Source organism: Gallus gallus, chromosome 19 (assembly GCF_016699485.2).
Source record: "Gallus gallus isolate bGalGal1 chromosome 19, bGalGal1.mat.broiler.GRCg7b, whole genome shotgun sequence".
NCBI lineage: Eukaryota > Metazoa > Chordata > Aves > Galliformes > Phasianidae > Gallus > Gallus gallus.
Window position 1 is genome coordinate 3,009,924 of NC_052550.1, and position 23,001 is coordinate 3,032,924.

Sequence of the window (23,001 nt, forward strand, 5' to 3'; positions counted from 1 at the left end):
GCCTTCAAATATAACTCCTCAGCCTATAGATTCCGCACTCCATCAGACCCCTTTTAAGCATCAGTTTGTGCATTCAGCAGAGCCCCAAGCACACGCCACGTCCCTTTGATAGCAGGAACCTTCAGAGGGGATTAACAGCATAGGCTGAAGTGCTCTGGTAGATGGGTGCCAACGATGTGCTGTCACTGTGTTGGACAGCGTCACTCTGTTGTCAGGACCACTCCTGGGCCAGAAGCCTTTGTCGACCAAAACCACGTTGAACCCTGTGGTCAGACCTGGTGTCTGTGCAGTTGGCTTTGCTAGGCTCAGGGAAGCTTGCTCTACACAAAGAGAAACTTGTTGTTGAAAAGGGTCTGTAATGAGAGCTGGCTGCAATAATTGCAGGCTGTTACGTTTGCACATTTGAAGGTTAATTCACGCACTGCATTCCACCGGCCAAATATCCAGGACATGACTGTTTTTAAAAATAGACTGCTTGGTACAAAACAAAATGAGAGAATATGGATGAAACAGCAAAAGCCCACCTGATTGCAGTACTACAAAGCTGTCAATGACACACAGCAGGGAAATTCGTGCCTATTTAACTACTGCTTTTTTGTCTGACATGCAACAGAAATAAGTCTAGTGCAAGAACAGGGGGTCCAGAACAGCTCCATATGTCTGAGCCCCCTCTTATTTTTTGTTCTAGATGTGAAACTGGTGTGTCCACATGTGATTAAGCAGAATACAGACATGGCCAGGATGGGTGTTCCAACCGCGCTTCCTCAAGGCTTGCAGTCAGAAAGTGGAGGGCTGTATGTGCAAAACAACACATAGCACAGCAGGGGGAGAGAACAATCTTCTAGCAAACATATACACACATATCTATATGCAGGACATTGCTGCGAAATGCTGACCTTTTCATTCCCTCTTCAAGTACTGGCAGTACTAGTTTCTTCATTTCCTTCTCTGCTGTTTGCAGTGTGGCCTGGCTGCTGCTGGAGCCAAATCTCAGTCCCAGTGAAACTAAGGGAGTTCCTCCCTGCAAGGGAGGGGTAACCTCTCCAAGGAAGATTACAACTTGGCCTTGTTAGGATCCAGAAGATCTAGCCAGCAACATAAATATAATGGCAGAGCTCTGTGTTTCCTCCTAAACGCAGCTCTCATGAGGATTAGTGGGTGGGACATGCATTTGTTTTTATGTTTGTTAGATTATATTATCATGACAGAGAGTTGTTGTTTTTTTTTTTTTTTAAACCAGATACTGCATTAACACAGATATTATGTACCTCACTTATAAAGATAATACACCCTTTGCAATGAGCTGAAATTGGATGCAGAGCCAGGGAAATGAGCTGGCTGGCTGCTCTCTGGGCAGAACGCTCCCCTATGGGCACTGGCTGTGGTCACTGTTGCTTTCCTGTGGATAGGACCGTGTGTGGAGCACGTAGAAAGGAAAAGGAAAGGTATCTGTGTTTGGTCTTTAGCTTTCCAATTAACTTTGGGGTTTTTGTAGATTTCTTCCCTCCCCCCCTTCCCCCCCCCCCTCCACCACCATGGTCTTCTCAACAGTAGAATTCATTCCCTTTGCCTTGACTTGAGTTACTGCCCTTCGGTTTGTGATGAAAGACCCTCAGACCCAGGCTAAGGGGAAGAGAAATGAGACTGGAAGCAGTGAGCTGAGCACCAAGTAAATGCTCTTGAATGTACTGGGCTCCAATCCTGCCTCACCTGTCTGTGGCCTGCTTGCAAAGCATTCAGCTCCTGCTGAGCTTGGAGAGAACTGCAGTGACCCTAATGCAGTCACCTGCTTTGGAAAGGAGATGTTCATGAAAAACTTCTCAAACCAAAAAGACAGCAAATTTGCAGCTCTCAGTCACATTGAACTCCTCCAGTGTTGTCAACATCTGACAGAGCAAGGCTGAGTGTTTGCCTTGTATGACAGCAGCGCTGACCCTCCCAGTGTTCTACTCCTGTCTTTCTACAACAGCTTCCTGGGGTTGGACCCATAATAGTGAAGGGTTATTTCTTTGGATATGAGTAAAAATGCAAAATTTTCTTGATAAGCTTCTGCATTTGATATGAGCAATGAGAGACTTCTCACTGTTGGGGTCTTAATGTGTTGTGTAGGACAAAAAGGGAGCAGATCATGGAAGCAGATACATCCCTGATATGGCTTTATGTGCCTCATCTGTCCATTTCAGGCCCTCATGTATGCCTTCCTTCCCCTCCTCAATGTACTGCAACACACAGCAGAATACAGGACGCAGTCACTTCTCTCTTCTCAGGCAGAGAGCTGAATGTAATCTTGTCTGTAAGGTTTGCCAGCTGTGGAAGCCTGAGAGATGAATGGAGGTTACAAACAGAAGTTTTGGCAGGCGTCCTTAACAATAAGTTTTGGCTTAAAAACATACAGGTGAGTGTTTTCACTGTGTTTGATTCCTTGACGTGTACAAACTTCTGTTCAACAAACCACCATAGATGTGACCTTCTGGAGCTATATTAACGTTCATCTGGCAGGGTTTTGGCATTTCATAATCCAATGGCTGTTGCCAACATCCTTTTCCTTCACTCATCTAGTAACGACATCTGTATTCTTTCAAGGTTTTTTTTCTATACTTTGCTGCTGCGTAATGAGTATAGAAAGAGGCAGATCCACTCTGAGAGAGTTTAAGCCATGTGGGCAGACCTTTATCCACCTGCCCGGAGAAGAAATGTGTGCAGGAGTGAGTAGTAAGCCCTGAACTGTGTGCACATGGGGAGGGGAGGAGGTAACTGAAGGGCTGGCACTGGGAGATGGCAGCTGGGAGGTCTGGCCTATTTTCTTGCCCTCTCTTTTCAAGTCATTGGAGTAATTATGGAAAGCAGACAGCAGCATGTCTTGTTGCATCAGCTGCAGTGGAAAGCTTTCATCACAAATACGTCACTGAAGCTTTCATTTTCGTGGCAGCTCAGTGTTGCAATGGCGGTGCACTCCACTGATGAGTGGAATCTCAGGATTCAGAACACGTTTCCTTTGAGGTTAGCAGGGGGATTTGGGAAGGAGAAGCAGCCAGGTGGCTTTGAGCACATACCTACGCGTAGCACCCTTCAGCTTATCCCTCAGCAATTCCATCCTCAGAGATATGTCAAAGGATGTTCCTCCTCCAGAGGTTATTGGCAGGAATTAATCAAGTATTTCTCATTGAAACGTCTGTGTTGTGAAATAATTCATTAAAATCAAGCCTGTTTTCAGGAGAGGGCTTGTTCTGAGGCTATCCTATCACATTCTGTCTTTTTTAATCATTCTTACAGGGGAGGTTTTGACATTGTTGAAACATCTGCTTTGAACAATTTCTTTTATAAACTGTGCTCCTCAAAATATGTAAATGGAAGTCTAAATTGAAAAAGATAAGACAAAATGAAGACTTTGGCTGGAAAAAAAAAAAAGAGAGAAATGAAGGTGAATTTTTCATTCCAATATAAATGGGAAAGAAATATTTTTAAGATCACATTCATGTTGGATGGAAGGACTTTTCCCCTTCTGTTCTCAAAGTGGATGGGTAAACATTTAGCTGGAAATAAGTGCACAGAGCAAAATGACAGCTAATTTCCACTCTGTGTATCTGATATCAATATGTTAGGGTGTGATGTGACCATTTACTGCTCCTGGAGCACTATCAGGAGCACTGGGCTCACCGCTGGCCCCTGCCCTCACCACGTTGCTGTTGGTGCATGGCCTTTAATACTGAGTTCTGCACAGCTCAGTCCAAACTCTCTGGGAATTCCAACTTTGTAAAGACTGCGGGGTTCACACAAAGGATTGTTTGCTGCTACTCCGCAGTAAATCTGTGTTTCTCACCCAATTTCAGATGCAGTTGTTGCACAGTGATAGGTCAGCATAGCAGAACTGGCTTCCAGCTTCGTTCCTATACCACAAGGGCAAGCTGAGTTAGTAACTGAGTCATCTGGAAATGAGCAAAACACGATGCAAGAAAACACAGGGCAACTATGGAATGATGTCAGTCTTTTCATTACATCTCTCACAATTGTTAACATGCAATCATACTGGTAGGTAGAGGAAAAGCCTGAAAATCAGAGCTGGTGTACGTTAATGGCATCCCAGCAGCCTGGTGGAGTTATCTCAAGCAACTTCCCAAGAGGGGCTTGCACAAAAAGGACCACAATATGGAAGTGACAGTGTTATCCTGACTGCTTAAATTTGCCCCACCTGCTGCTGCAGAGCATAAAACTGGAGGTAATGTGAAGAATTTGCTAGAAGAAATTTCCTTGAAACGTCTTTGCAAAAGCCGTTGGAGCTACAGCAACATGTTTCTCATTTCATTTGGATTTGGGGTCATATTTGATATGCTTAAATATAAGGAACAAATGAGGGAAAAGAAAACAATTATTGTTTACATGTACAGCTCTTATGCAAAACCCAGCACTGGTTTATAGCTGCTTGGAAAAACAGCCTCCACACAATTGCCTCTCTCTGCACAAGAAGGTATGGACTATGGCTGGGAGGCAGCTGGTGTTGTTTGCTCAGCTCTTTAGCGGTGCCATTCTCTCCAAACAGTCTGGATAGACTCTCTCTAAAGGAGCAAAGAAGGCAAAAAATACAAACAAACAAACAAAAGACCTGTAATCATTTCCTCAGCAAAGGCACCTAAAGGAACTTGGAGCCTTGAACGGCAGTTCCTTTTTTCTTTTGTGAGTAAAAAGAATGTCGCTTTGTAGTAGTGGTCTAAATATGGGACTTCTCATTTTCAAGGCGTATGTGTTCAGAGAACTTGAGTCTTTGCCAAGCCCATGTTATCTGCAAGGTCCCTTTCTAATAGTCTTAACTTCAATGTGGGACAAGAGCGTAAGCATAGAATCGTAGGCCTCTGAGTTGGAAGAGACCCTTAAGGTCATGTAGTCCAACTTCCCTGCAATGAACAGGGCCACCTACAGCTCCATCAGGTGCTCAGAGCCTGGTCAACCTGACCTTGAGTGTCTCCAGTGATGGAGCATCCACCACACCTCTGGGCAACCTGTGCCAGTGCCTCACCACCTTTATCATAAAAAAAAAAAAAAACAACCCTTTTTCCTTATACCTAGTCTAAATCTCTTTTAGTTTGAAGCCATTTCCCCTTGTCCTATCACAACAGACCCTGCTGAAGAGCCTGTCCCCTTCTTTCTTGCAGCCCCTTTAGATACTGAAGACCACGCTCAGGTCTCCTCAGAGCCTTCTCTTCTCCGGGCTGAGCAGCCCCAGCTCTCAGCCTGTCCTGTAAGGAGGAGTTCCATCCCTTGGGAGCATTTTTGTGGCCCTCCTCCTCCTCCTCCTCCTCCATCAGGTCCATGTAATGCTCATATTCTTCTTGCCTATCAGACGATGCCACCTGTGAGCATGCTTGATACGTACCTTATAATTTGTCATGGATATTTCTGTGCTTCCAAGGAATTATTTTGACTGCAAATTAGTAAGAAACAGACTTAAAAGGCTTTAAATACGTCAATGATTTTAAATACAGAGAGAAGACAAATATGCCAAAATCTGGTTTTGAAGTGTGACTGAATTGAACTCCCCAGGATTCTGTTATAGTTCTCTCTTTTACTGCTAGCCAAAAATCTCATAGCCAAACTTCAACGTCATGCAAATCGTATAAGTATTTAGACTGGATTACCTACGCAAGTGTGACACCTGCATTTCCTGAAGAAAAGATCTTGTGAAGCAAAAGGTAGTCAATTACTCATGTATTTTCTTCCATCAGACATCTTCATTTTCGGAGCAAAATAAAAGTGAGGCAATAGATTTGTTATTCTTTCTCTCAATGTACCTTTTCAGATGCGCAGTAGCACTGAAGGAGGGTGCACACACACTGCTAAGGAAATCCCAACCTTCTCCTCAGTCAGATGTGGATCTGTGGGTGCCGGACGCCTATATTGTGGTTGGACTTGATGATCTTGAAGATCATCTTTTCCAACCTGAGCAATCCTATGATTTTGTATCCTAACAGTGACATGAAGGCAAGTTAGTGTCACTGCTGTGATAAGATCTCCCTGTCCCACTCTTTGGGAGATCGCCCATCCCTCTCATCCAGTGGCTCTTGAATTTTCTTGCCCTTTTCTAAGCTTTGAGTCTTACAGCTCAAACACCCGATGGGCAAACAAAGCCTGGGACCAGTGTGTCCCTGTTAACCTTTCTTTGGATAATGTCCTGTAGAGGCTTGATGGCATGGCACCATGATTTCACTCATCTCAGCCCTCTGTATGTGGCTAATGTCTGGGTTGCTGCTTTCTCCCTGGGCAGTTTCCTCCAGGAGTGGTTCATACATCAGCAAACCCTGATGTGCAAAGCGCTGTCAATCAACAGCAGTCATGCACACGGAATGAGGGACATAAAAATGCGTTTACATTTTGGACCGTTACATACATTCCGTGTAAGCTTTGGCCCAAAGCTTATTTTGGACCAACAGAAGGATGTGAGATCAGCTAATGCCGTACTTTTTGGAACAAGTGTGATTCAGCTAACGGTGTGCTCATGTCAGGGTGGCTATGGGCTCAGGGCTCCTTTGTAGACTCATTACTTGGAACGTCAACTAATTTAAACTCAGCTGTGTTCCTGCACACAATACCTTGAAGACCTTGTCGCTGTTATCCAGAAGGTAATTCTTTCACTTGTTTTTGCCAAAGTTTATAGCAATTTGAAGCTAGTTGATAGTGCTGCCTTGGAAACAGACTCAGGCAGAGGCACAGTTCTCTTTGGACTCCAAACAACCACAATGAAATGTGCATCACCTGCCCTTGGCAAGGATGCTGCAGAGCAGCACACCCAGCTCTCCAACCCTCAGCACACTCAGCAGCAGCCCCCCGTATGGACAAAGGCATAGTCAGGCTGAGCTAAGTAGGAATTTTCCAGGCAGCTGAAATGTTCTAAAAGACTTTTGGGGTTTCTGAACATCACGAGAAAATGCAGTGGCCCAGGTCTGGGGGCCCATCTTGCACCTTCCACTGACTGAGCGTAATGGGGCTGGCAGCCAGTATAGAATGTGCATGTAAGGGGAGTCAGCCTCAGGCTGAAGGGTAGAAAGGGAGGCAGGATTTCGTTTGTTTAAGACTAAGGTTTAATCCTTCTAAATGTAGTGCTACCACACAGAGTTGCAAGGGTTTGTTCTTGTTTAGCTTCCCTTAGTCAAAATAATTCTCAAATCCCTGGTGCGAGTACAATGAAACCATTTATGCTAAGACTAGAAAGTGGGAATGGGAACTGAGTGCCGTTTCATGACAAGTTTAATGGGTTTGTCTTTTTGTTTCCTCTCTTTTTTTTGAAACAGAAAACCAAAATGCCAGAGCTCGTTTTCTTGAACACAGATTCTGAGACAGGATCCAGCCCCCTTCCCATATGGCAGCAGCCTGGTGGGAAAGGTCAGGTTCAAACACCTCCTTTAAATCTGGCCTTCCACACTGGAGGTTGCCCTTTCTGGTTTGTGTTTATGTCTGTCTGCTGGTCTGTCTGCCCCCCAGCGCATGGACGGTGCAGAAGAGTCCCATAAGGAATGCTTTATCTGCCTGGCTCTGCCAAGCAATTGCACTGTGAGCCCAAGAACCTCTTCCCAAGTAATATTTCACGGAAGCTGATGTTTTTCCACAGAAAGCTTTGGTTTCAACAAATCAGCACTTTCCAACGGGGAAGTGTTTTGCCAAAGAAATTCCCCAAATATTTAGCTGTGGTTGTGGTAGCTCCTCAGTAGGGGGAGTTCTGGTATGCTTAGTTATAGGTTCACGTCCAAGGATTTGGAGAACGTCACAAAGCGTTTCCATGAGTGTGGCTGGTAGATGAGGAAGGAATGAGAGCCCCTAGGGTTTCTGCTCTTCTTTAGCCTTCATTAATTCCCATTTTGCTTTTTTCACACTCCTACATTAAGCAGACACTGCATATCAGTGTGCTCCACTCTGATTCCCCCTTGGGACGAGTTATTCCAGGGCAGGCACCTTTCTACCATTCATCCTGTGGGAACAAAAGCAGCAAAAAGCAGCACTTGGATGGATGTGTTGCCTTACCTTCAACTCATCTGTTTGTTTTGCAAACATGCGGACCCATTTAAAGCGTTATCTCTGTCTCAGAAGTTGATCCTGCTTCTAGCTCTGCCCCAGAAGCAGATCATGCAAGCACTGCTAACTGCACAGCAGGAGCAACCAGAGCAGGAATGGAGTTGATGTGGGAAGAGAGGGAGGGAGGGAAGATGGTAGGCAGTGCCAAGAACTGGAAAGGCATATTCCTCAGGTAAGAAGCAGATCAGGAAGCAGGCGTTGGTCTGCAGCCTTCCTTCTCTCTCTACCTCCAGCTGTTTCTTCTCTGCTTTCTGCTAGTGATGAGCAGGAACGCAAAACAAGCTGCTACAAGCAATCTGCTTTCAGCTCAGAAAATGGCTCTCCCTGCCCTCCCACCTGGCTGCCAGATCTGGCTCTCCCCACTCAGCAAGACCTGTCCTCCCTTTTACATCTGTCAGGCCCGGGATGTAGCAGGAGACATTGCGTTTCAGTGCACGGCATTTGTTCCATCTCTGCTTCTCCCCACCCATCCCCCTCCGCTCTCTCCCCTCCCTCCTTGTTAGATGTGATTACATGTTGTTTGGCCTCATTCCACTTAGGTTACTTTGCTGTATCATCCTGAATTTGTGCATAGCAGAGCAGCTCCGAAGATCTCCCAGTTTGAACCAAATGATAGAGTAAGCAGAGTTCGTTAAGATAAATAACAGCGTGGCATGAAACGTAGCCCTGAAGTAATCAAAACTGAAGTTTGAAGCAATGTCTGAGTGTAAAGAAGTCTGTTGCACTGCTGTCTGAGACAGCCAGGAATGGGGTCTCGAAAACAGCCTGTTTTATATGCTCTATTTAAACCTGTCAGCTCTCCTAACAAAGACACGGGTGCTCATAACAAGGGGAGAAAAAGCACTTGGGAGGGGGATATCTGTGACCATATTACTGAGCACATAAATTCCTCCCTCGATCCCTGAAGCTGGGGCATTTTTCATGTTGTTGTTGTTGTTGTTCCTGTTCTTACTGGGGCCAGGGGCAGAGGAAAGCTGTGATTTAAGCCCAGGAGTGGAAATGTTTTCTATCAGGCAAACTTTGTGTGCCATTAAATGCAGCTGAGTGCCTCCTTCTGCTTGCTCTGCTGTGTGTGTGCCCGTCCCATGTCTCTAATCTGCTTGTTTGCAGTGTTTGTAGTGCTCCATTTTAAACTTTCTGTGACTTTTCCCCCGCTGCCTTTAAACCTCTTTGTTCCCCGATTCAGCTCTTTTTTTTTTTCCTCCAAATGTTTGTGTTATTCCTACTAAACTTTTGCTCTCAGAGCAAAGGTTCGGGGTCCAAAGAGTAGTTGAGAAGAAAGTGAAGTTTTGTCCCTGTTAGGCACTAGGCAGGGTGCAGCAGAGGAGGCCACAAAGCTGTCTTATTCTTGCATTCTGCTATCAGCATTTACTGCTGTCAGGAACAGGATTCAAGGCGAGATGATCCAGTTCTGCAGCTCTTTATGTTCATCGCCGAATTTATTTTGGCAACTCCTCCCCTGCAGCTTCCGTGAATCTACAGATATGGTGTATAAACCAAGAGGAAAAGTATAGCCTGGTCATCCTGAGGGAGCACACAATGTAAAGATGCAAAGATTTAGTCGCAGGCATGGGTTGCTGGTCAGACTAGCAGATCCTAGAGGTCTTTCCAACCTCACTGATTCCATGATTCCAAGAAGAACTCATTTCTAATTCTGTGCAGAGCTGCCCTTCTCACAGCTGAGACATTTCCACGATCTTTGTGCTTGCTCATTGGAAACAGAAGCAATTACACCTGACTCACGAGTGCTGTAGGAGCAGGCATTGTGTAGGTAAATATGTGTGTGTTACTCAATTGTGAGGAGATTTTGATGTCCTCTGACTCCATCCTTCATTTTGCTTTGGGTCTACTGCTGACATTAAACTCCACAAAGCACATGAGTAGTAGCTGTGCCTGCTGCTGTATACTGTTTTAAGGACTAACAATGGGTTAAAAGCCTTGCGTGGTCTGAGAGGCAGCAGGAGGAGTGTTTTCAAGTATTTGCTGGAATGTGCCATCTGAAATCAAGGGCTGAGATGCTTGAATCATAGAATCACAAGGTTGGAAAGGACCTACAAGATCATCTGGTCCATCTTGAAGGAAGGCTCAATGTTAGAGCATAGGGGAACAGCTGGTTTTATCCTCTATCCATTCTAGGAGGGTCTTCACCTCTCTGCATTGACCAAGGCCCCGTTTCACCTCAGCAGGACCTCCTTGCCTCACCGCCCCAATGGAATCCCTGCAGCTCGCTGCAGCTCATAGAGGCACAGGCAATTCCAGTATCTGCTTCTCTCTGCTCATTTTCTGTTGCTGGAGCTCCCTGTCTGTCCTGCAGCCCGACAAAAGCTTTGACTAGCGCAGCAAATGTGTAGGAATTAGTCCCTTAGGGCAGGATGCAACTTCTAAAGCCAGCTTCGACAGCAGTAAATGCATTCCCACAGCCCAGCACTCCCTAGCAAGTGAAGAGCATGGCACTTGTAGGCCCGTAGACAAAATCAGATAAGCCCCAGGACTCATCCAAAGGTTATAACAAGATTTGGTTACACTGAGAGATTTCAGAGGTGGAAAGAGCAAGTCCTAAACAAAACCCTGTGAGCCCAGCTCAGCACACCAGTTGTAAAAGAAATCATGGAATCATTAAGGCTGGAAAAGACCTCTAAGGTCGTCTAGTCCAACCATCCACCTACCACCAATACTGCCCACTAAATCATGGATTTAAGTACCACATATCCACGTTTCTTGAACACTTCCGGGTTCAGTGACCCCACCGCCTCCAAATCTAGGGTGGTTAGAAGCATACTGCCTTCTGTGCTTATAAGGCTTCTCTTTAAATACATGAGCAAGTAAAGCCTACTGACCATCTAGACGTGGAATATAATTTCTTGAGTACGTGAGAGGTGACACACGGGGAATTTTTCCATGTGGCATTTCATCCAGGATTAAAGGATCAAGGATACCTTCAGTAGAGCATACCGGGTTTTCTCCTATGGAATGAGATCTTTCTAGAGTGTAGAAAACCATCCTGGAAGACTTTAATAGCTCATATTTTAAGCTGGTCTATAGGAGGTCTAAGATTGCTGGGGTGTCCTACCTAGTCTACCTCTCCCTGAGCATCTCCCATGGGTGTTGCAATCAGGAAGAGATTTGTTCTTCACTGAAGGTGTAGCAAAGGACAATCAGGTTGGATATGGGGAAAAATTTCTTCTCCAAAAGAGAGTTGATGCAGTGGCACAGCTTCCCGGGGAGGTGGTCGTGTCACTGTGCCTGGAGGTGTTCAAGAACTGTGGAGATGAGGCACTGAGGGACATGATCAGTGTGTGGTCAGATGGGTTGGGGTTGGGCTAGATGACCTTAGGGGTCTTTTCCAACCTTAGTGACTCTGTGATTCTATTCAACAAGATGCTGATCTATGCTTTTTGATGAAATCCTGTCCCCCACCAACAGGAAACATCTTGCAAAAAATGCATTGTCCGCTGCCTCCTGTGGTGTCATGAACTGGTCTCTTGTTGCCTTGGGTTTCTATAGTGCAAGGACAGTGTTGGATTCAGTGCAAAATGGTGAGGTTAAGGGGGATTGGTGGATAAACATCATCGCGCAAGTTCCAAATCCTTAATTTGCAGATCATCAGCTTCACACTGTAACTCTTGGGAGACAAGGTCATCTGCTTCATGAGCTGGGAAGGTGCTTTTGCAAATAAGGGTGTTTGTTCAACATTGCTGATCCCTGCTGATCCGTTATGAAAGCCACATTAGTTATTGTACCCACACACTATGTGCAGTCATGTGACGCTCGAGGCCTGAAATACATTTAGCGAGTCAGAAGAGATAAGGCAGGCTACAATCTGGCTTTCTTCCCTTAGGTTTGCAGAATGTGTTTGCAGATGTGTTGATCTTTAGGAGGCTGGCAGGAGGAGGGGGAGCATTTTCTCCAATTGCCTATTTCAATACCAGAAGATGAGGTCATCTTTAACACCTCCGGTAGCTGTGAAGGCGTCCCTCCCACAGCCTGAGCTGTGCTGTCTCCATTTTGCATCAATGATGATTTCCAGCCGTCGTGAAGTGGACGTGGCTGTGGTCATTTACCTGTTATCATGCGTGAGCTGAACAGGTTCCATCTCAGTAATGCCAACTGCAGCCAATGGGTCAAAGCAGATCCACCTAATTAGTAAACCAGTGTGCAACCAGCATCTCAGCTGGGACACTTGCAGCTTCTATGCCACATCATATTTTGGTTCAGCAGCACACGCACAGCTTTTCTTCTATTTGTAAATAATCCTTCTCCCTCCCAGACTTTAAATGCTTCCTGTAAAGCCATAGATGCAACTTATTAATGCCTCCATGTGTTATTGTAAATGAAGGATTCACAGCAGTGGCTGTAGCCATCGAATATTCAAGGATGTGGGCAAGCACTGTCAGCCACTGGCTAAGAGAACGGCACAGATGGGATCCAGGAGGGGAGGTATTCTCCTCCCTGGGCCAGGTGTGCAGATGCAGTCTCTATTCCAGCTCTCCTATGGGACATTTGGGCTCCGAGGTGCTGCTGCATCACCAGAGGCTCATCCACACCTCTGCTGCCCCAGGAGCATGCAATGCCTGACCTGCTCGGCCCACTTTGCACTGCAACAGTAAATTAAACATCTTCATTAGCTTATTTGATAGTTGAATGAAATGCTTTGAAACACTGGCACATTAACTGCAATCAAGTTTTGAAAGGTCTCTGGTTGCTGGAAGGAAATTAGCCTGATAAATTGCTCTTTTCAATTAAACAAATGGGTAATTTTTCACAAGCAAGCCCAGAAGCTATCATTTGGGAAGGGTGGTTTTGTGTTGTTTTTTCTTTTTTCTTTTTTCCTTTGCTTTGCTTTTTTCATGTTTTCCAACCATTTCTCTTAAGGGACAGATTTATCCGGTGACTGACTCTCACCAAAGGTGTAAGACAGAGCCATCCTGCCCGTCTGCCCCACACCGCCCCACGGGGGTCTCACGGCAGAGACTTCTGAATTGCTCTCCCAAAGTGATAACAGCTAATGGTGTGACCTCGATTCTTTGCCTGCCTTTATGCTCCTCTGTTTACATGTTTGTGTAAGGAAGCATTACCTTCCGTGGGTCAAAAAGGCCTGTTGAAGTGAAGCAGAGTCCCAGGATAATTGTAGTTACTAAGTAACTTTCATCTCACAATGAACTGCTTGAGGCCATTGAGTTGTGTGTTGGCTTCTCCTTGGGTCCAAACCAGTGTCTGACCTCAATACACCGCCAGTCCTCAACACTACGAAGACAGCCTGCATTCAAAAAGCATTCCCCGAGCTTAGAAGCCAGAACAGATTGTGTCCATTGTGTACTAAGTCTGGAGGGGACCCCAGAAATGCACGCTGACCCCAGTTTCACACCAGAGCTATAGACGTGCTAAGAACTTCGTCTGCTCCATGGCAGAAAAGCAAATGTTAGTGTAAGCAACAGCAGCTCTGGATTTGTCTCGCCTTGGGCATATTTATCCAGGGCATTGCCATGACATCATTCACATTAAGACTTGTGTTGTCGGCTGTTTCAGATCCTAGAAGCTGACACAAGCTCTAGTCCATAGGTCAAGATGCTGTCAGACTTCAGATGATCCTGGAAGAATAACAGAGCTCTGCCAACAGCAGGCTGATAGCCATTGCAGCAGTGCAGTGTCAGACCAATCGCGTGAGGGAACCTAAGTTATATTTATTTCTTGAAAACGAGGCTTTCTTGCTGAGAATATAGACACTGCGTGTTAAAATCCAGCTGTAAAAGGCTACCACAGCTTCGTCTTTGAGGACTGAATACGGTAATTTGGGGCTTTTTATGGTGTCGGAAGAGACCACAAATGATATAAGAACTTCCTTCCACCAACTACATAAAAAAAAAAAGCAAAGATATCCTACTGTACTCTGGAGTAACTGCATAAAACATGATGATTCATGTGATTAGAAATTCTCCTTTATTTTTCCTCTGTGCACAACGCTGCTCTTGGTGAACTGTTCATCACAGTGCGTAATTACATTCCTTTCACCTCAACTGCCTCTACGTTTTTCATGTCTTCCTCCTGAAATGCTGATTGTTCTGGAGTGTCTCGGTGTGTCTGGAAGCGATCTGCATGCAGAGACTCTGCTGTTGGCTGCAGTGTGGCTTAGGAGAAATTCAGCACTTGGACAAAAGACTGCCAAGATGTGGAGTCCCCCAGCGGTCTGATGGCACCCAGCTCTACGTGGTTGCTGCTGAGATAGAGGTTCAAAAGTACAGAGTGTCTTCTTGAGCTTAGGGTTATTGTGCAGCACTGCTTTCCTTCTGAGGACCGCCCTTGTAGGCAAACAGTGCCCTGGGGTCAACAGGAGATGACCTGTTGACCCCAGGAGATGAAGCTCCGTGTCATCATGAGCAGAAGTGGAGGTGTCTGAGAACTGTTTGAGTACAGCTTGCACTTCTACGGGGAAACCCACCCAGCTCAGCCTCAGGGCTTCTGCACTTAGATTTCATCAGTGTTATCGGTGGGCTCTAACCTGGAGCACTCATCTACTGGGATGGTCTGCAAAGGTCTCTGCTCTCCCTCGAGCAGCAAGTGACTTGCAGTGCCTAGTCCTCCTGGAATCACAGAGTCATTGAGGTTGGAAAAGACCACTAAGATCATGCAGTCCAAGCACCACCCCGTCCCCACCATACCCCTGACCACGTCCCTCAGTGCCACATCTCCATGGTTCTTGAACACCTTCAGGAGCAGTGACTCCACCACTACCTTAGAGCTGCTGTGCCAACGCATCATCACCCCTCCTGAGGTGAAGTTTTCCCTAACACACAACCTGAACCTCTCCTGGCACAACTTAAGCTCCCCGAGCTCTGAATGGGCCGTGCCTTTCATCTGAAACACAAAAATGGCACCTGTCCAAACCCAGATCACAGGCTCGCACTCAGGTTTGTTTTGCTGCTATCTCATCTTCCTGTTTTCTTGTCCTCCCTCCCCATCTCTTTGTTCTGCCTGCCCAGACTGTGCTGTGCTAACTGACGTTGGGAGCCGTGTGGGCAGGGAATGGGTTTTGTTTTTAATAAAAAGGAGGGGGGGGGGGGAAAGCAGCGTGGTTACATCATCTTGCACAACAGGTCCCCGCTCTGTGGCTGGGCCAAGGGAGCCCGACAGAGCTGCAGAAAATATGAAAAAACTCAGGATGGCAATAATTAAACGATATCACAGCGTGTTGCATGTAATAACAATACGTTCCAGTCTGCTCCTCGCATGGAAACCCCCAGGTATACCTGGCAACGAGGGAGACAGGGAGCGGAATGCTAATGACGGCGGAGGAGGGGGGCACCTAATGGCGCTGTGGCTAATTGCCAGTTGTGCCTGCTCTTTGAACAGTCTTCCCGTGCTGAGCTAGGCATATTTTTGGCCTGTAGAAAACGGGGCAGGGTGTTGATAGGGCTCTGTGTTTTCCTTAAGCTTCCTACGGGCCGGCGGTGTGAAGGCCTACGGAGCCACGAGGTCTGCGTGCGGCCCAGGAGCGGCCTGCAGGGTTTGGAAACCCACAGCAGCGGGTCAGACCCGAGGAAAGAAACTGCAATTGTGGAGAGCACCAGATGTAAGCCTACGGAATGGAGAAGTATTTTTGTGTTTTGTGGGTTCGGGGGGGATTTTTTTTTTTTCTCCTTCTTTTTTTGTTGTTGCTTGTTTGCTTGATTCTTCTTTTTTTAGTCAATCCAGAGGACTGACTCAGGGCCTCTCCTTCTCCACAGGCAGAACAGAAGTCTCTGCTGGTTTGCTTGTTGCAAAAGGCCCCCGCTGACTTTACCTTTGGGTCTGTTCTACCATCTCTCATTGTTTCACGTAAGCGTTTCTCTGGTAATTAGGCTGGTAATGACAATCATCCCTGGTGGCCCTCCCTGGTTGAGAAAGCTCTGCTCGTGGGCAGCGAGTTTTGTCTCTTAAGTGGGGAAGGCCGAGTGTCTATAACTGCAAACGTTGCCCCGGTTATGATGGAAAACCTTTATAAAAGAGGAAAGCTTTGCTGCATTTCCTAGAAGTGATTCAGAATGCATTTGTCTGGTTTCCTCTGGAAGCTCTGGAATGTTTTGTCCCTGGCTGCTTCCTTCTGGACTCTGCGGTCTGCGCCGTCCCGGAGGAGCACAGATAGCTCTGATTTGCAGCTGCAGGTGCAGGCTTCTTGTAGCTGGGCACAGATATGTTCAGAGCTTTGAAGACCAAGACCTTGAACTAGCAGCGGATGCAGATTAAAAACCCTCTTCAGCTTCCTAAAGTGCAACTGAACTTCTGCATGAGGCGACGAAGGAAAACAACCCCCTGGTTTCCAGGGGCTTTTTTAAACGTAGCAGGGATTTGATGTTTTATCTTTGTTGCCTTTCCTCTAAATGATTTCAAACTACCCATGGATACGAATGCCTCTAATTTCAAGGCTTTCCTTTTGGGATACAACAAAGTGAAGGCAGCCACTCAGAAGTTTGGCTGCAGGCAGGAGAAGAACAGATGTGTCCATGAGCGGACACAGCCATCCGTGGGAGCTGGAAGAACAGAGGGGAATGGGAAGTTCTGGTTTCAGAAGCTTGTCCTCGGAGCTGGATGTAAGAGGGTTCTGCCCTAAGAACACAGGCTCTACAGGCTGATTGTACAGCAGCAGCTCCTCTACTGGTCTTTACAAAACCCATTTGAGGTCTACTAATGAAAAGTGCTATGGAATTATTGGTCTGACTTCTATTCCTGCAGAATTAGTGCGGCCCGAAGCCAGAGGGAGCCCTTCTGCTGGGAGGTTTGGATCACCTTTGCTCAAGGTTCTAACACCCCTCGCTTGCCCTTGATTCCCATGTGGTGTCGGTGGGGATGGGGGGCCACAGGCTGGGGTTGGTGCCTGGGTGCTGCACTGGGCTCTCTCTGCTCTGCCTCCCATTGCTGATGAGTGGCAGGGACAGACAGCCCACTGCCTTCCAACTGTTGGCTGCCATACACACAGGCTCTGAACAATTGTGATTCCACTTTTGTTACACTTCCATGGAAAGTGGGCCGTTTCTTGTTTTTTTTTTCCCCCACTTTCACAGAAACACACTTGAGTTGGAAGGGACCTCTAGAACCCATCTGGTCCCACTCCCTGCAGTGCACAGGGGCACCCACAGCTCCATCAGGTGCTCAGAGCCCCATCCAGTCTGATCCTGGGTGTCTCCAAGGATGGGGCATCCATCACACCCTTGGATAGCCCGTGCCAATGCCTTACCATCCTTGTTATAAAAAACTTTTTTCTTGTATGCAATCTAAATCTTCCCTCTTTTAGTTTGAAACCGTTTCCCCTCATCCTATCACAGCAGACCCAGCTAAGGAACCTGTCCCATCCTTTCTTATCACTCCCCTTTTTCTTTGTAGGGAAACTGATGCAGGCTGCGTATCGGCAGCGTAGGGGAACGAACCGGATGAGAGGAGAATATTTATTTATTATGGGAATGTCTGAAGTTATCCTTTCTGCTGGCTTTTGGCTCAAGGAGGAGCACCCCGCGTGCCACCCAGAGTCAAAGGGTAAGTGCAGTGAAAAATAACAATCAAAGAAAAAAAAACCAGCAAGGAAAAAGAAAAAAAAAAGAAAGGAAAAGGAAAGAGGTAGCGTTGCAAGTAAAGCTGGGAGATTGCCATTAAGAAGAAAAAAAAAAAAAAATTAAAAAGGTGGGGGTGGTCACCATGGGGCCGGCTGGGCTCCGGGTCCCGCCCGCTCCCGTCCCGCGGCGGCGCGGACTCCAAGGCCCGGCATGCGGCGGGGCGGCGCGCATGCGCGCTGCGGCGGGCTTGAGTGGCAAGTTGTTTGTTCAGCGAGCCCAGCTGCTCGCCCCGCGCCGCTGCTCTGCCCGGCTCCGCTCCGCGCCCGCCCCGCAACTTCGGCACCCGCATCCCCGCCCCCGGAGCCGGGTAGGGGGAGAAGGAGCCGGGGAGAGGGGAGGAAAAAAGGACAAAAAGGAAGGGGGGGGGGAAGAAGAAAAAAAAAACAACCAACACAACCACCACCACCACCACCACCACCGAGGCAGCGACAATAACAGCCCCCCCTCCCCCTCCCCATTCAAAAACACAAAATAAACCCCGGGGATAGATGAACTACAAATGAGAAAGAGGAAAAGATGGAACTGCACATCCTAGAGCACAGGCTCAGAGTGGCCAGCATAGCCAAGGAGAGCATCCAGTTGTTTACCTATGGATTAATCAAACTTGCTTTCCTGTCCTCCAAGACGAGGTAGGTGCCGGGGATGGGGAACCGGGGGCTGTCCTGGCCGGGGGGGCGGGGGGTGCGGGGGGAGCCCCTCTTTGCCGAATGGGGCACGGGGCAGCGTGCCGGGCTGGGGGCACCCCCGTCCTGCGGGCTGCGAGGGGGCGGGGGGACCGTGCTGCTGTACGAGGCGGGGGGGGTCTCAGCTTCCTGCAGGGGGCTGCGGGGTCACCCTGCCTGCGACGGGGCGGGGGGCTGTGCTGGGGGTACCCTGCCTATAAAGGGGCCGGGGGGAGGGGAGAGGAAGGGGGGGGGGGGGGGGGGGGGGGGGGGGGGGGGTGAGACAGCCGTCCGTGCGAGGAGGTAGGGGGCTGAGGCCGGGGGGCACCTTCGTTTCACAGAGCAGGGTTGGGGGGGTTTGGGGGGGGCAGCAGCCCGCTGGGTGCTCCCCGCAGCGCTCCGTCCCCGTCCCAACCCGGGGGTCAGCGCTGGAGTTGGGGTCCCGCAGTCACGTCGGGGCGGCCCCGCGGGGTCCCATTGCTCGGCCCGGGCTGGGAACAGGTGGGGGCCGGACAACAAAGGACGGCAGCGGCAGGAGTGGTGCTGGGTTTGTTTTTTTTTTTACCCATTTCTTTTCAACCCCCCCCCCCCCCTTCCCTCCTCCCCGCTTGTTGTTGCTTGCAGCACTTATTCCAAAAGCCGTGTTTGCTTCTTCTTTGCTGCCAAATTGGAGGACGGGGGTGGTGGGATGGGAAGGGGGAGGTTGGGGGTGGTGGTGGTGGTGTTGGGGGGGGGGGGGGGGGTTGGGAATTGCCCACCTTGCACTTGGTCCTGTGTAAAAGCCGTGCTGTTGGGATAGCTTTGTGGAGAGAGGGGGGGGGGGAAAGAAAAAGGAAATGTAGTGGAAGGCACCGGGAGGAATTTTCCTTTCTTAGAGGAAGGAAAACCCCATCGCTCTGCCCGCTGCCTCGCGTGCATCTCAGCGCCTGGGCCTTCCCCAGCCAAACAACTGGAATTGCAAATGCTTCTTCTGGTGCCTTCCCTCGGCTCGGTGACTTTGTGGCTCTATTCAGAACGAGGAATGGCGATGTAAATAGCGCAGCCCGAACTCTTCTTGTTTTTCCAGCCTGGTAATTAGCATTTCAGCTTTCTCCTCTGATTGCATTCTTGTGACGAAGGTGGGAAATTTGCTTTGGCAGCGGGACAGTAATAAATAGCTAATAAATTTCCTTTTTATTCCTGAAATTGTTTTATCCCGAGCTGTAATTCAATCCTCTCCCTGCAATAACGCTCACGGATGAATGGACCTATTTGTGGTGTAATTTGATTACAGTCCCTTATCTCCCAGCTAAACTTCATGCATTGAAATCTCACTCTGATTTGGGGCTCATCCCATTCGGCTCAGCGCTGTGCAGTGTGTGCACATCAGCTCCTTGTTTACTGCCATCCCCGAGTGCTCCACGGGGTACCCAAAGCTCTCCGGGCTGATATTGCTCTTTTGCATGTGCTTTTTCATTACTCGTTGAAAAGCGGTTGCTTTTCAGCGGGGTGGTGGGGGTGCCAATGCATTAAGTATCACTATTCACATCAGCGAGGAGACCTTTAAACCCCCTCTTCCATTGCACGGGCTGAGCGTTGGTGGGGTATTGACTTATTTGTGTATTTCAAGTTCTCGGCCGTTTATCTTTTTTTTGCTTGGTGATAAATTCATCTCTGGTGTTGCAGAGGGGTCAGGGCAGCAGGCAGCGTTGCTCCAGGTGTGCCGTCCCCTCCTGCATGCAGCACTCAGATCAGAGCTGTGCCTGCCTGCCGCTGTGGGCTCCGACCCTTTCTGTGCACGCAGAGCACTGCTGGTGGTGCCATGGAATCTCACTGGTCAGGAAGAGCAAACTGTTTGTGGAAAGGTTTTGCTTGGCGTGGGAAGCTTGTGTTTGTTTCCCTTCTGCTTGGTTGGTTATTTTGGAGGTGTAAGGGAGGGGAGGGGAAGCCGGTGCTGCTCTTGGGACAGCGGGTTGTACCATGTGCAGGCGGGATGCCCACCCCATAGCCTGGTGGTGTGGGAAGGGTGGAGGTCTCCAGGAGGCATAAGTAATAGATCCCACTCTTTCCCACTTCCTTAAGAAGTGCCCTGGGGGTGGCGGCTTATTCATAGCAAGGCAAATGTCCCCTCCTGAGCACCCTGCCTTGAAAAGGACCTGGGAGGGTGGGAAGGAGAAAAGGGGAGGGTGCCCCGTGTCCCTGCTGCTCGTTTCTGATGAGGTTTCAAAGTTACTTTTACCCCCCCCTTTGCTTTTCCCATTGAAACCTTAAACAGGGCGTTCATCTGTGCTGCGAGGCTGCCCATAGGAAATAATGATCCGTGGGATGGATGCGATCCAGAGAGGTGGCAACGGCGTCGCTGCTATCCTTGTGTTGGGAAACGCCGTGGCTTTACAGAGCCCCTTCTGAGGGGTGATCTGGGAGGAGCACTGGAATCTCTTTCACGTTGTTAAACTCTAAGGAGGAGGGCTGGAACACATTTAAAAATCTTGAATGTTTTTCTTCATCCTCTGGGGAAGGAGCAGCAACAAATACCCCTCTCTTTAGTTGGCCTTTCTCCGCTTTGCCTGCCCCTGTTCGTGTCACGAGCCTTTTAATTTAGCTTCTGTTACAATAGCGGTATTTTATTTCACTTTGTGTTTTTTTTTTGTGCAAAGAACAGCAATTTTGGAACGGTTCCGATGGCCAGGAGCAAGAAAGCAGTTAACGAGGTGAGGAGGTGAGAGCAGCAGTGAATAAAGCAGCGGGCTGAGCGGAGCTGCAGGAAAAACACAGTGAATCATAACTGCATTTCATGCAAAGGTGCCTTAAGACGGGTAGTCCGGTGGTAACTGATAGTGGAACTCCGGCTTCGTTGTGCTGCTAGTGCTCTGCTTGTGCAAATGAGCACAGACCTATTGATTGTAGCTCTGCCGGGCACCCTAGTGGAGGATCAGCTCCACGTCGTTTGGAGCTGCGTGCTGAAATTTGCATCTGTCTCATCCCCTTTGCTCTTGCTCTCCTCTTGATCCTCGTGGTGCTTTACTGATTGCGATGCGTCTGTGTTTGACTTGAGAGTTCCCCAGGGCCAAGGATCTGCAGCCCGTTCTGAAGGTGTGCGTTGTGTTGGTGGGTGCCAGAACACTTGTAAGGACATCTCTTTGCCCCATCCCTGGAGGCATTCAAGGCCAGGCTGGATGTGGCTCTGGGCAGCCTGGGCTGGTGGTTGGCGACCCTGCACATAGCAGGGGGTTGGAACGAGAAGACCATTGTGGTCCTTTTCAACTCAGGCCATTCTGTGATTCTATGGTTCTCTTTCTACTACATGAACTAAGTGTGAATGGAGAGGGAGGACTTGGATAGCTCTGAGCCACCAGTGTGTGTGGTAAGGAGCAGTAAAGCGAGCCTGACCTTCTCTTTTGGGCTCATAAAAATATACATGGAGAGTTCGAGTCCTGGAGAATGAAGTGGGGTCAGGGTTCTTCCAAGCCCTGTGTCTGTATAATATAACTAGCCCCTGCTTGCTGATTTCTGAGTAATGCTGTGATGGACCACCGGACATCAGGAGCCAATGAGTTACCAAACAGCCTGCCCTCTCTTGGTTCCAGTGGCATAACACTTTATTGGTAACCAAGGAGTTACAGTACCTGAGAGAGAAAGGTATTACTTAAGTTCTAACGATGGTAAGTTACAGTTAGGATGAAGTTGAGTGCAGTGAGAAGTGAGGAATGATAAATATGCAGAACAAACTGGATTTTCTTCCGTCTTCGAACAAGCAGTGGAACCAGGTTTGTTCTTCTTGCTGAGTTTGTGATAGTATTTTTGGTGATCTGTCCCTTTTGCTTGGTGGCGTGGAGGTAACTGACACTGCTATTTAGAAACAACGTGGTGTTGCTATTAATATGGGTGTTTGTCATTCCCTGCTCACTTGCTTGCTGCCCAGGTGCCCTGAAATTGGAGGTGCTGTTGATTGAAACCTCATTCTCTTGGCTTGTGCCACCCGGATAGGAGGGCCACTGGATAAAGGCTTTGGAGATGTTCACTCACCCAAAGCAGGTTGCTTGTGTTGTGGCAAAGACTCCCAAAGGACTTCGGTGGGTTTCTTTTGATGTGTGGTTGCTGAGGTTTGGATCCTTTCTCAGCCCGAGCTGTTGGCCATCTGCTATGGAAGTATCCACACACTGATGTCCACACGCCCTGGGATGCCTCAACCTACCTGCCTGCCTTCCTACAGCATTCCCACGTCTGTGTGTGGGGTGCAGAGCTTGCTGGTGGGCATTCAGCACCATAAGAATCCAATGGATAAGAAGGACAGAATAGATGGTTTGTGTTGGAGCCTCGTGAAGGGCATAAGCTCCTGAATTGTGCACGTCCTTAGCTTGTGTTCCGGGCTGCTGGGTGTCCTCACTGGGCTGTGAGGACATTCTGCACTATTTTGATCCACTGAGCCTTGTAAAGAGCAGGTTTCCTTCCTGGTGGTCTCTTATTGTTCATCTTCAAATGCTGTTATTATTTCCCTTTCTTTCCCTCCCCTGGCGGGCAGGCTGCCTGGTGGGGCCCTGCTTTGTTTTCCTCCTGCCCTGCCATCCATCCCAGGGAACCAAATGGGGTTCCAAAGGCAGAGCAGCAACTCTGGATCAAACCACGCCTGGCTGTGGTTGTAGTGGGGTGGTGGTGGTTCCTCATTTCCCATGCTAAGCTGTTTCCATTCTTTGGTAGAGAAATTGCACGGGCACAGAGCA

At 48.3% G+C, this 23,001-nt stretch overlaps 1 protein-coding gene and 1 long non-coding RNA gene across 9 annotated transcripts in view; one reads left to right on the top strand and one right to left on the bottom strand.

Moving 5' to 3' along the window:
- Positions 1–7,218: 7,218 nt before the first annotated feature.
- LOC107054782 lies at positions 7,219–19,118 on the bottom strand. Its single transcript, XR_006931813.1, has 2 exons — positions 19,060–19,118; positions 7,219–16,562 (listed from the first exon to the last, which is right to left on the bottom strand). It is a non-coding gene; the product is annotated as an uncharacterized LOC107054782 (long non-coding RNA).
- The window catches only part of GATSL2 (GATS protein like 2), an 89,933-nt gene continuing 84,760 nt past the window's right edge, over positions 17,829–23,001 (top strand). For 4 of the 8 annotated variants that reach the window (XM_025141933.3, XM_015295702.4, XM_040650040.2 and 1 more), the window contains exons 1-2: positions 17,829–18,268; positions 19,177–19,371. In XM_025141933.3, coding sequence (XP_024997701.1) covers positions 18,156–18,268; positions 19,177–19,371 — 308 coding nt within the window. In that variant the 5' untranslated portion in view covers positions 17,829–18,155. The remainder of the gene's footprint in view (positions 18,269–19,176; positions 19,372–23,001) is intronic. The other 4 variants (XM_046902314.1, NM_001281807.2, XM_040650042.2 and 1 more) reach the window with 1 other exon arrangement.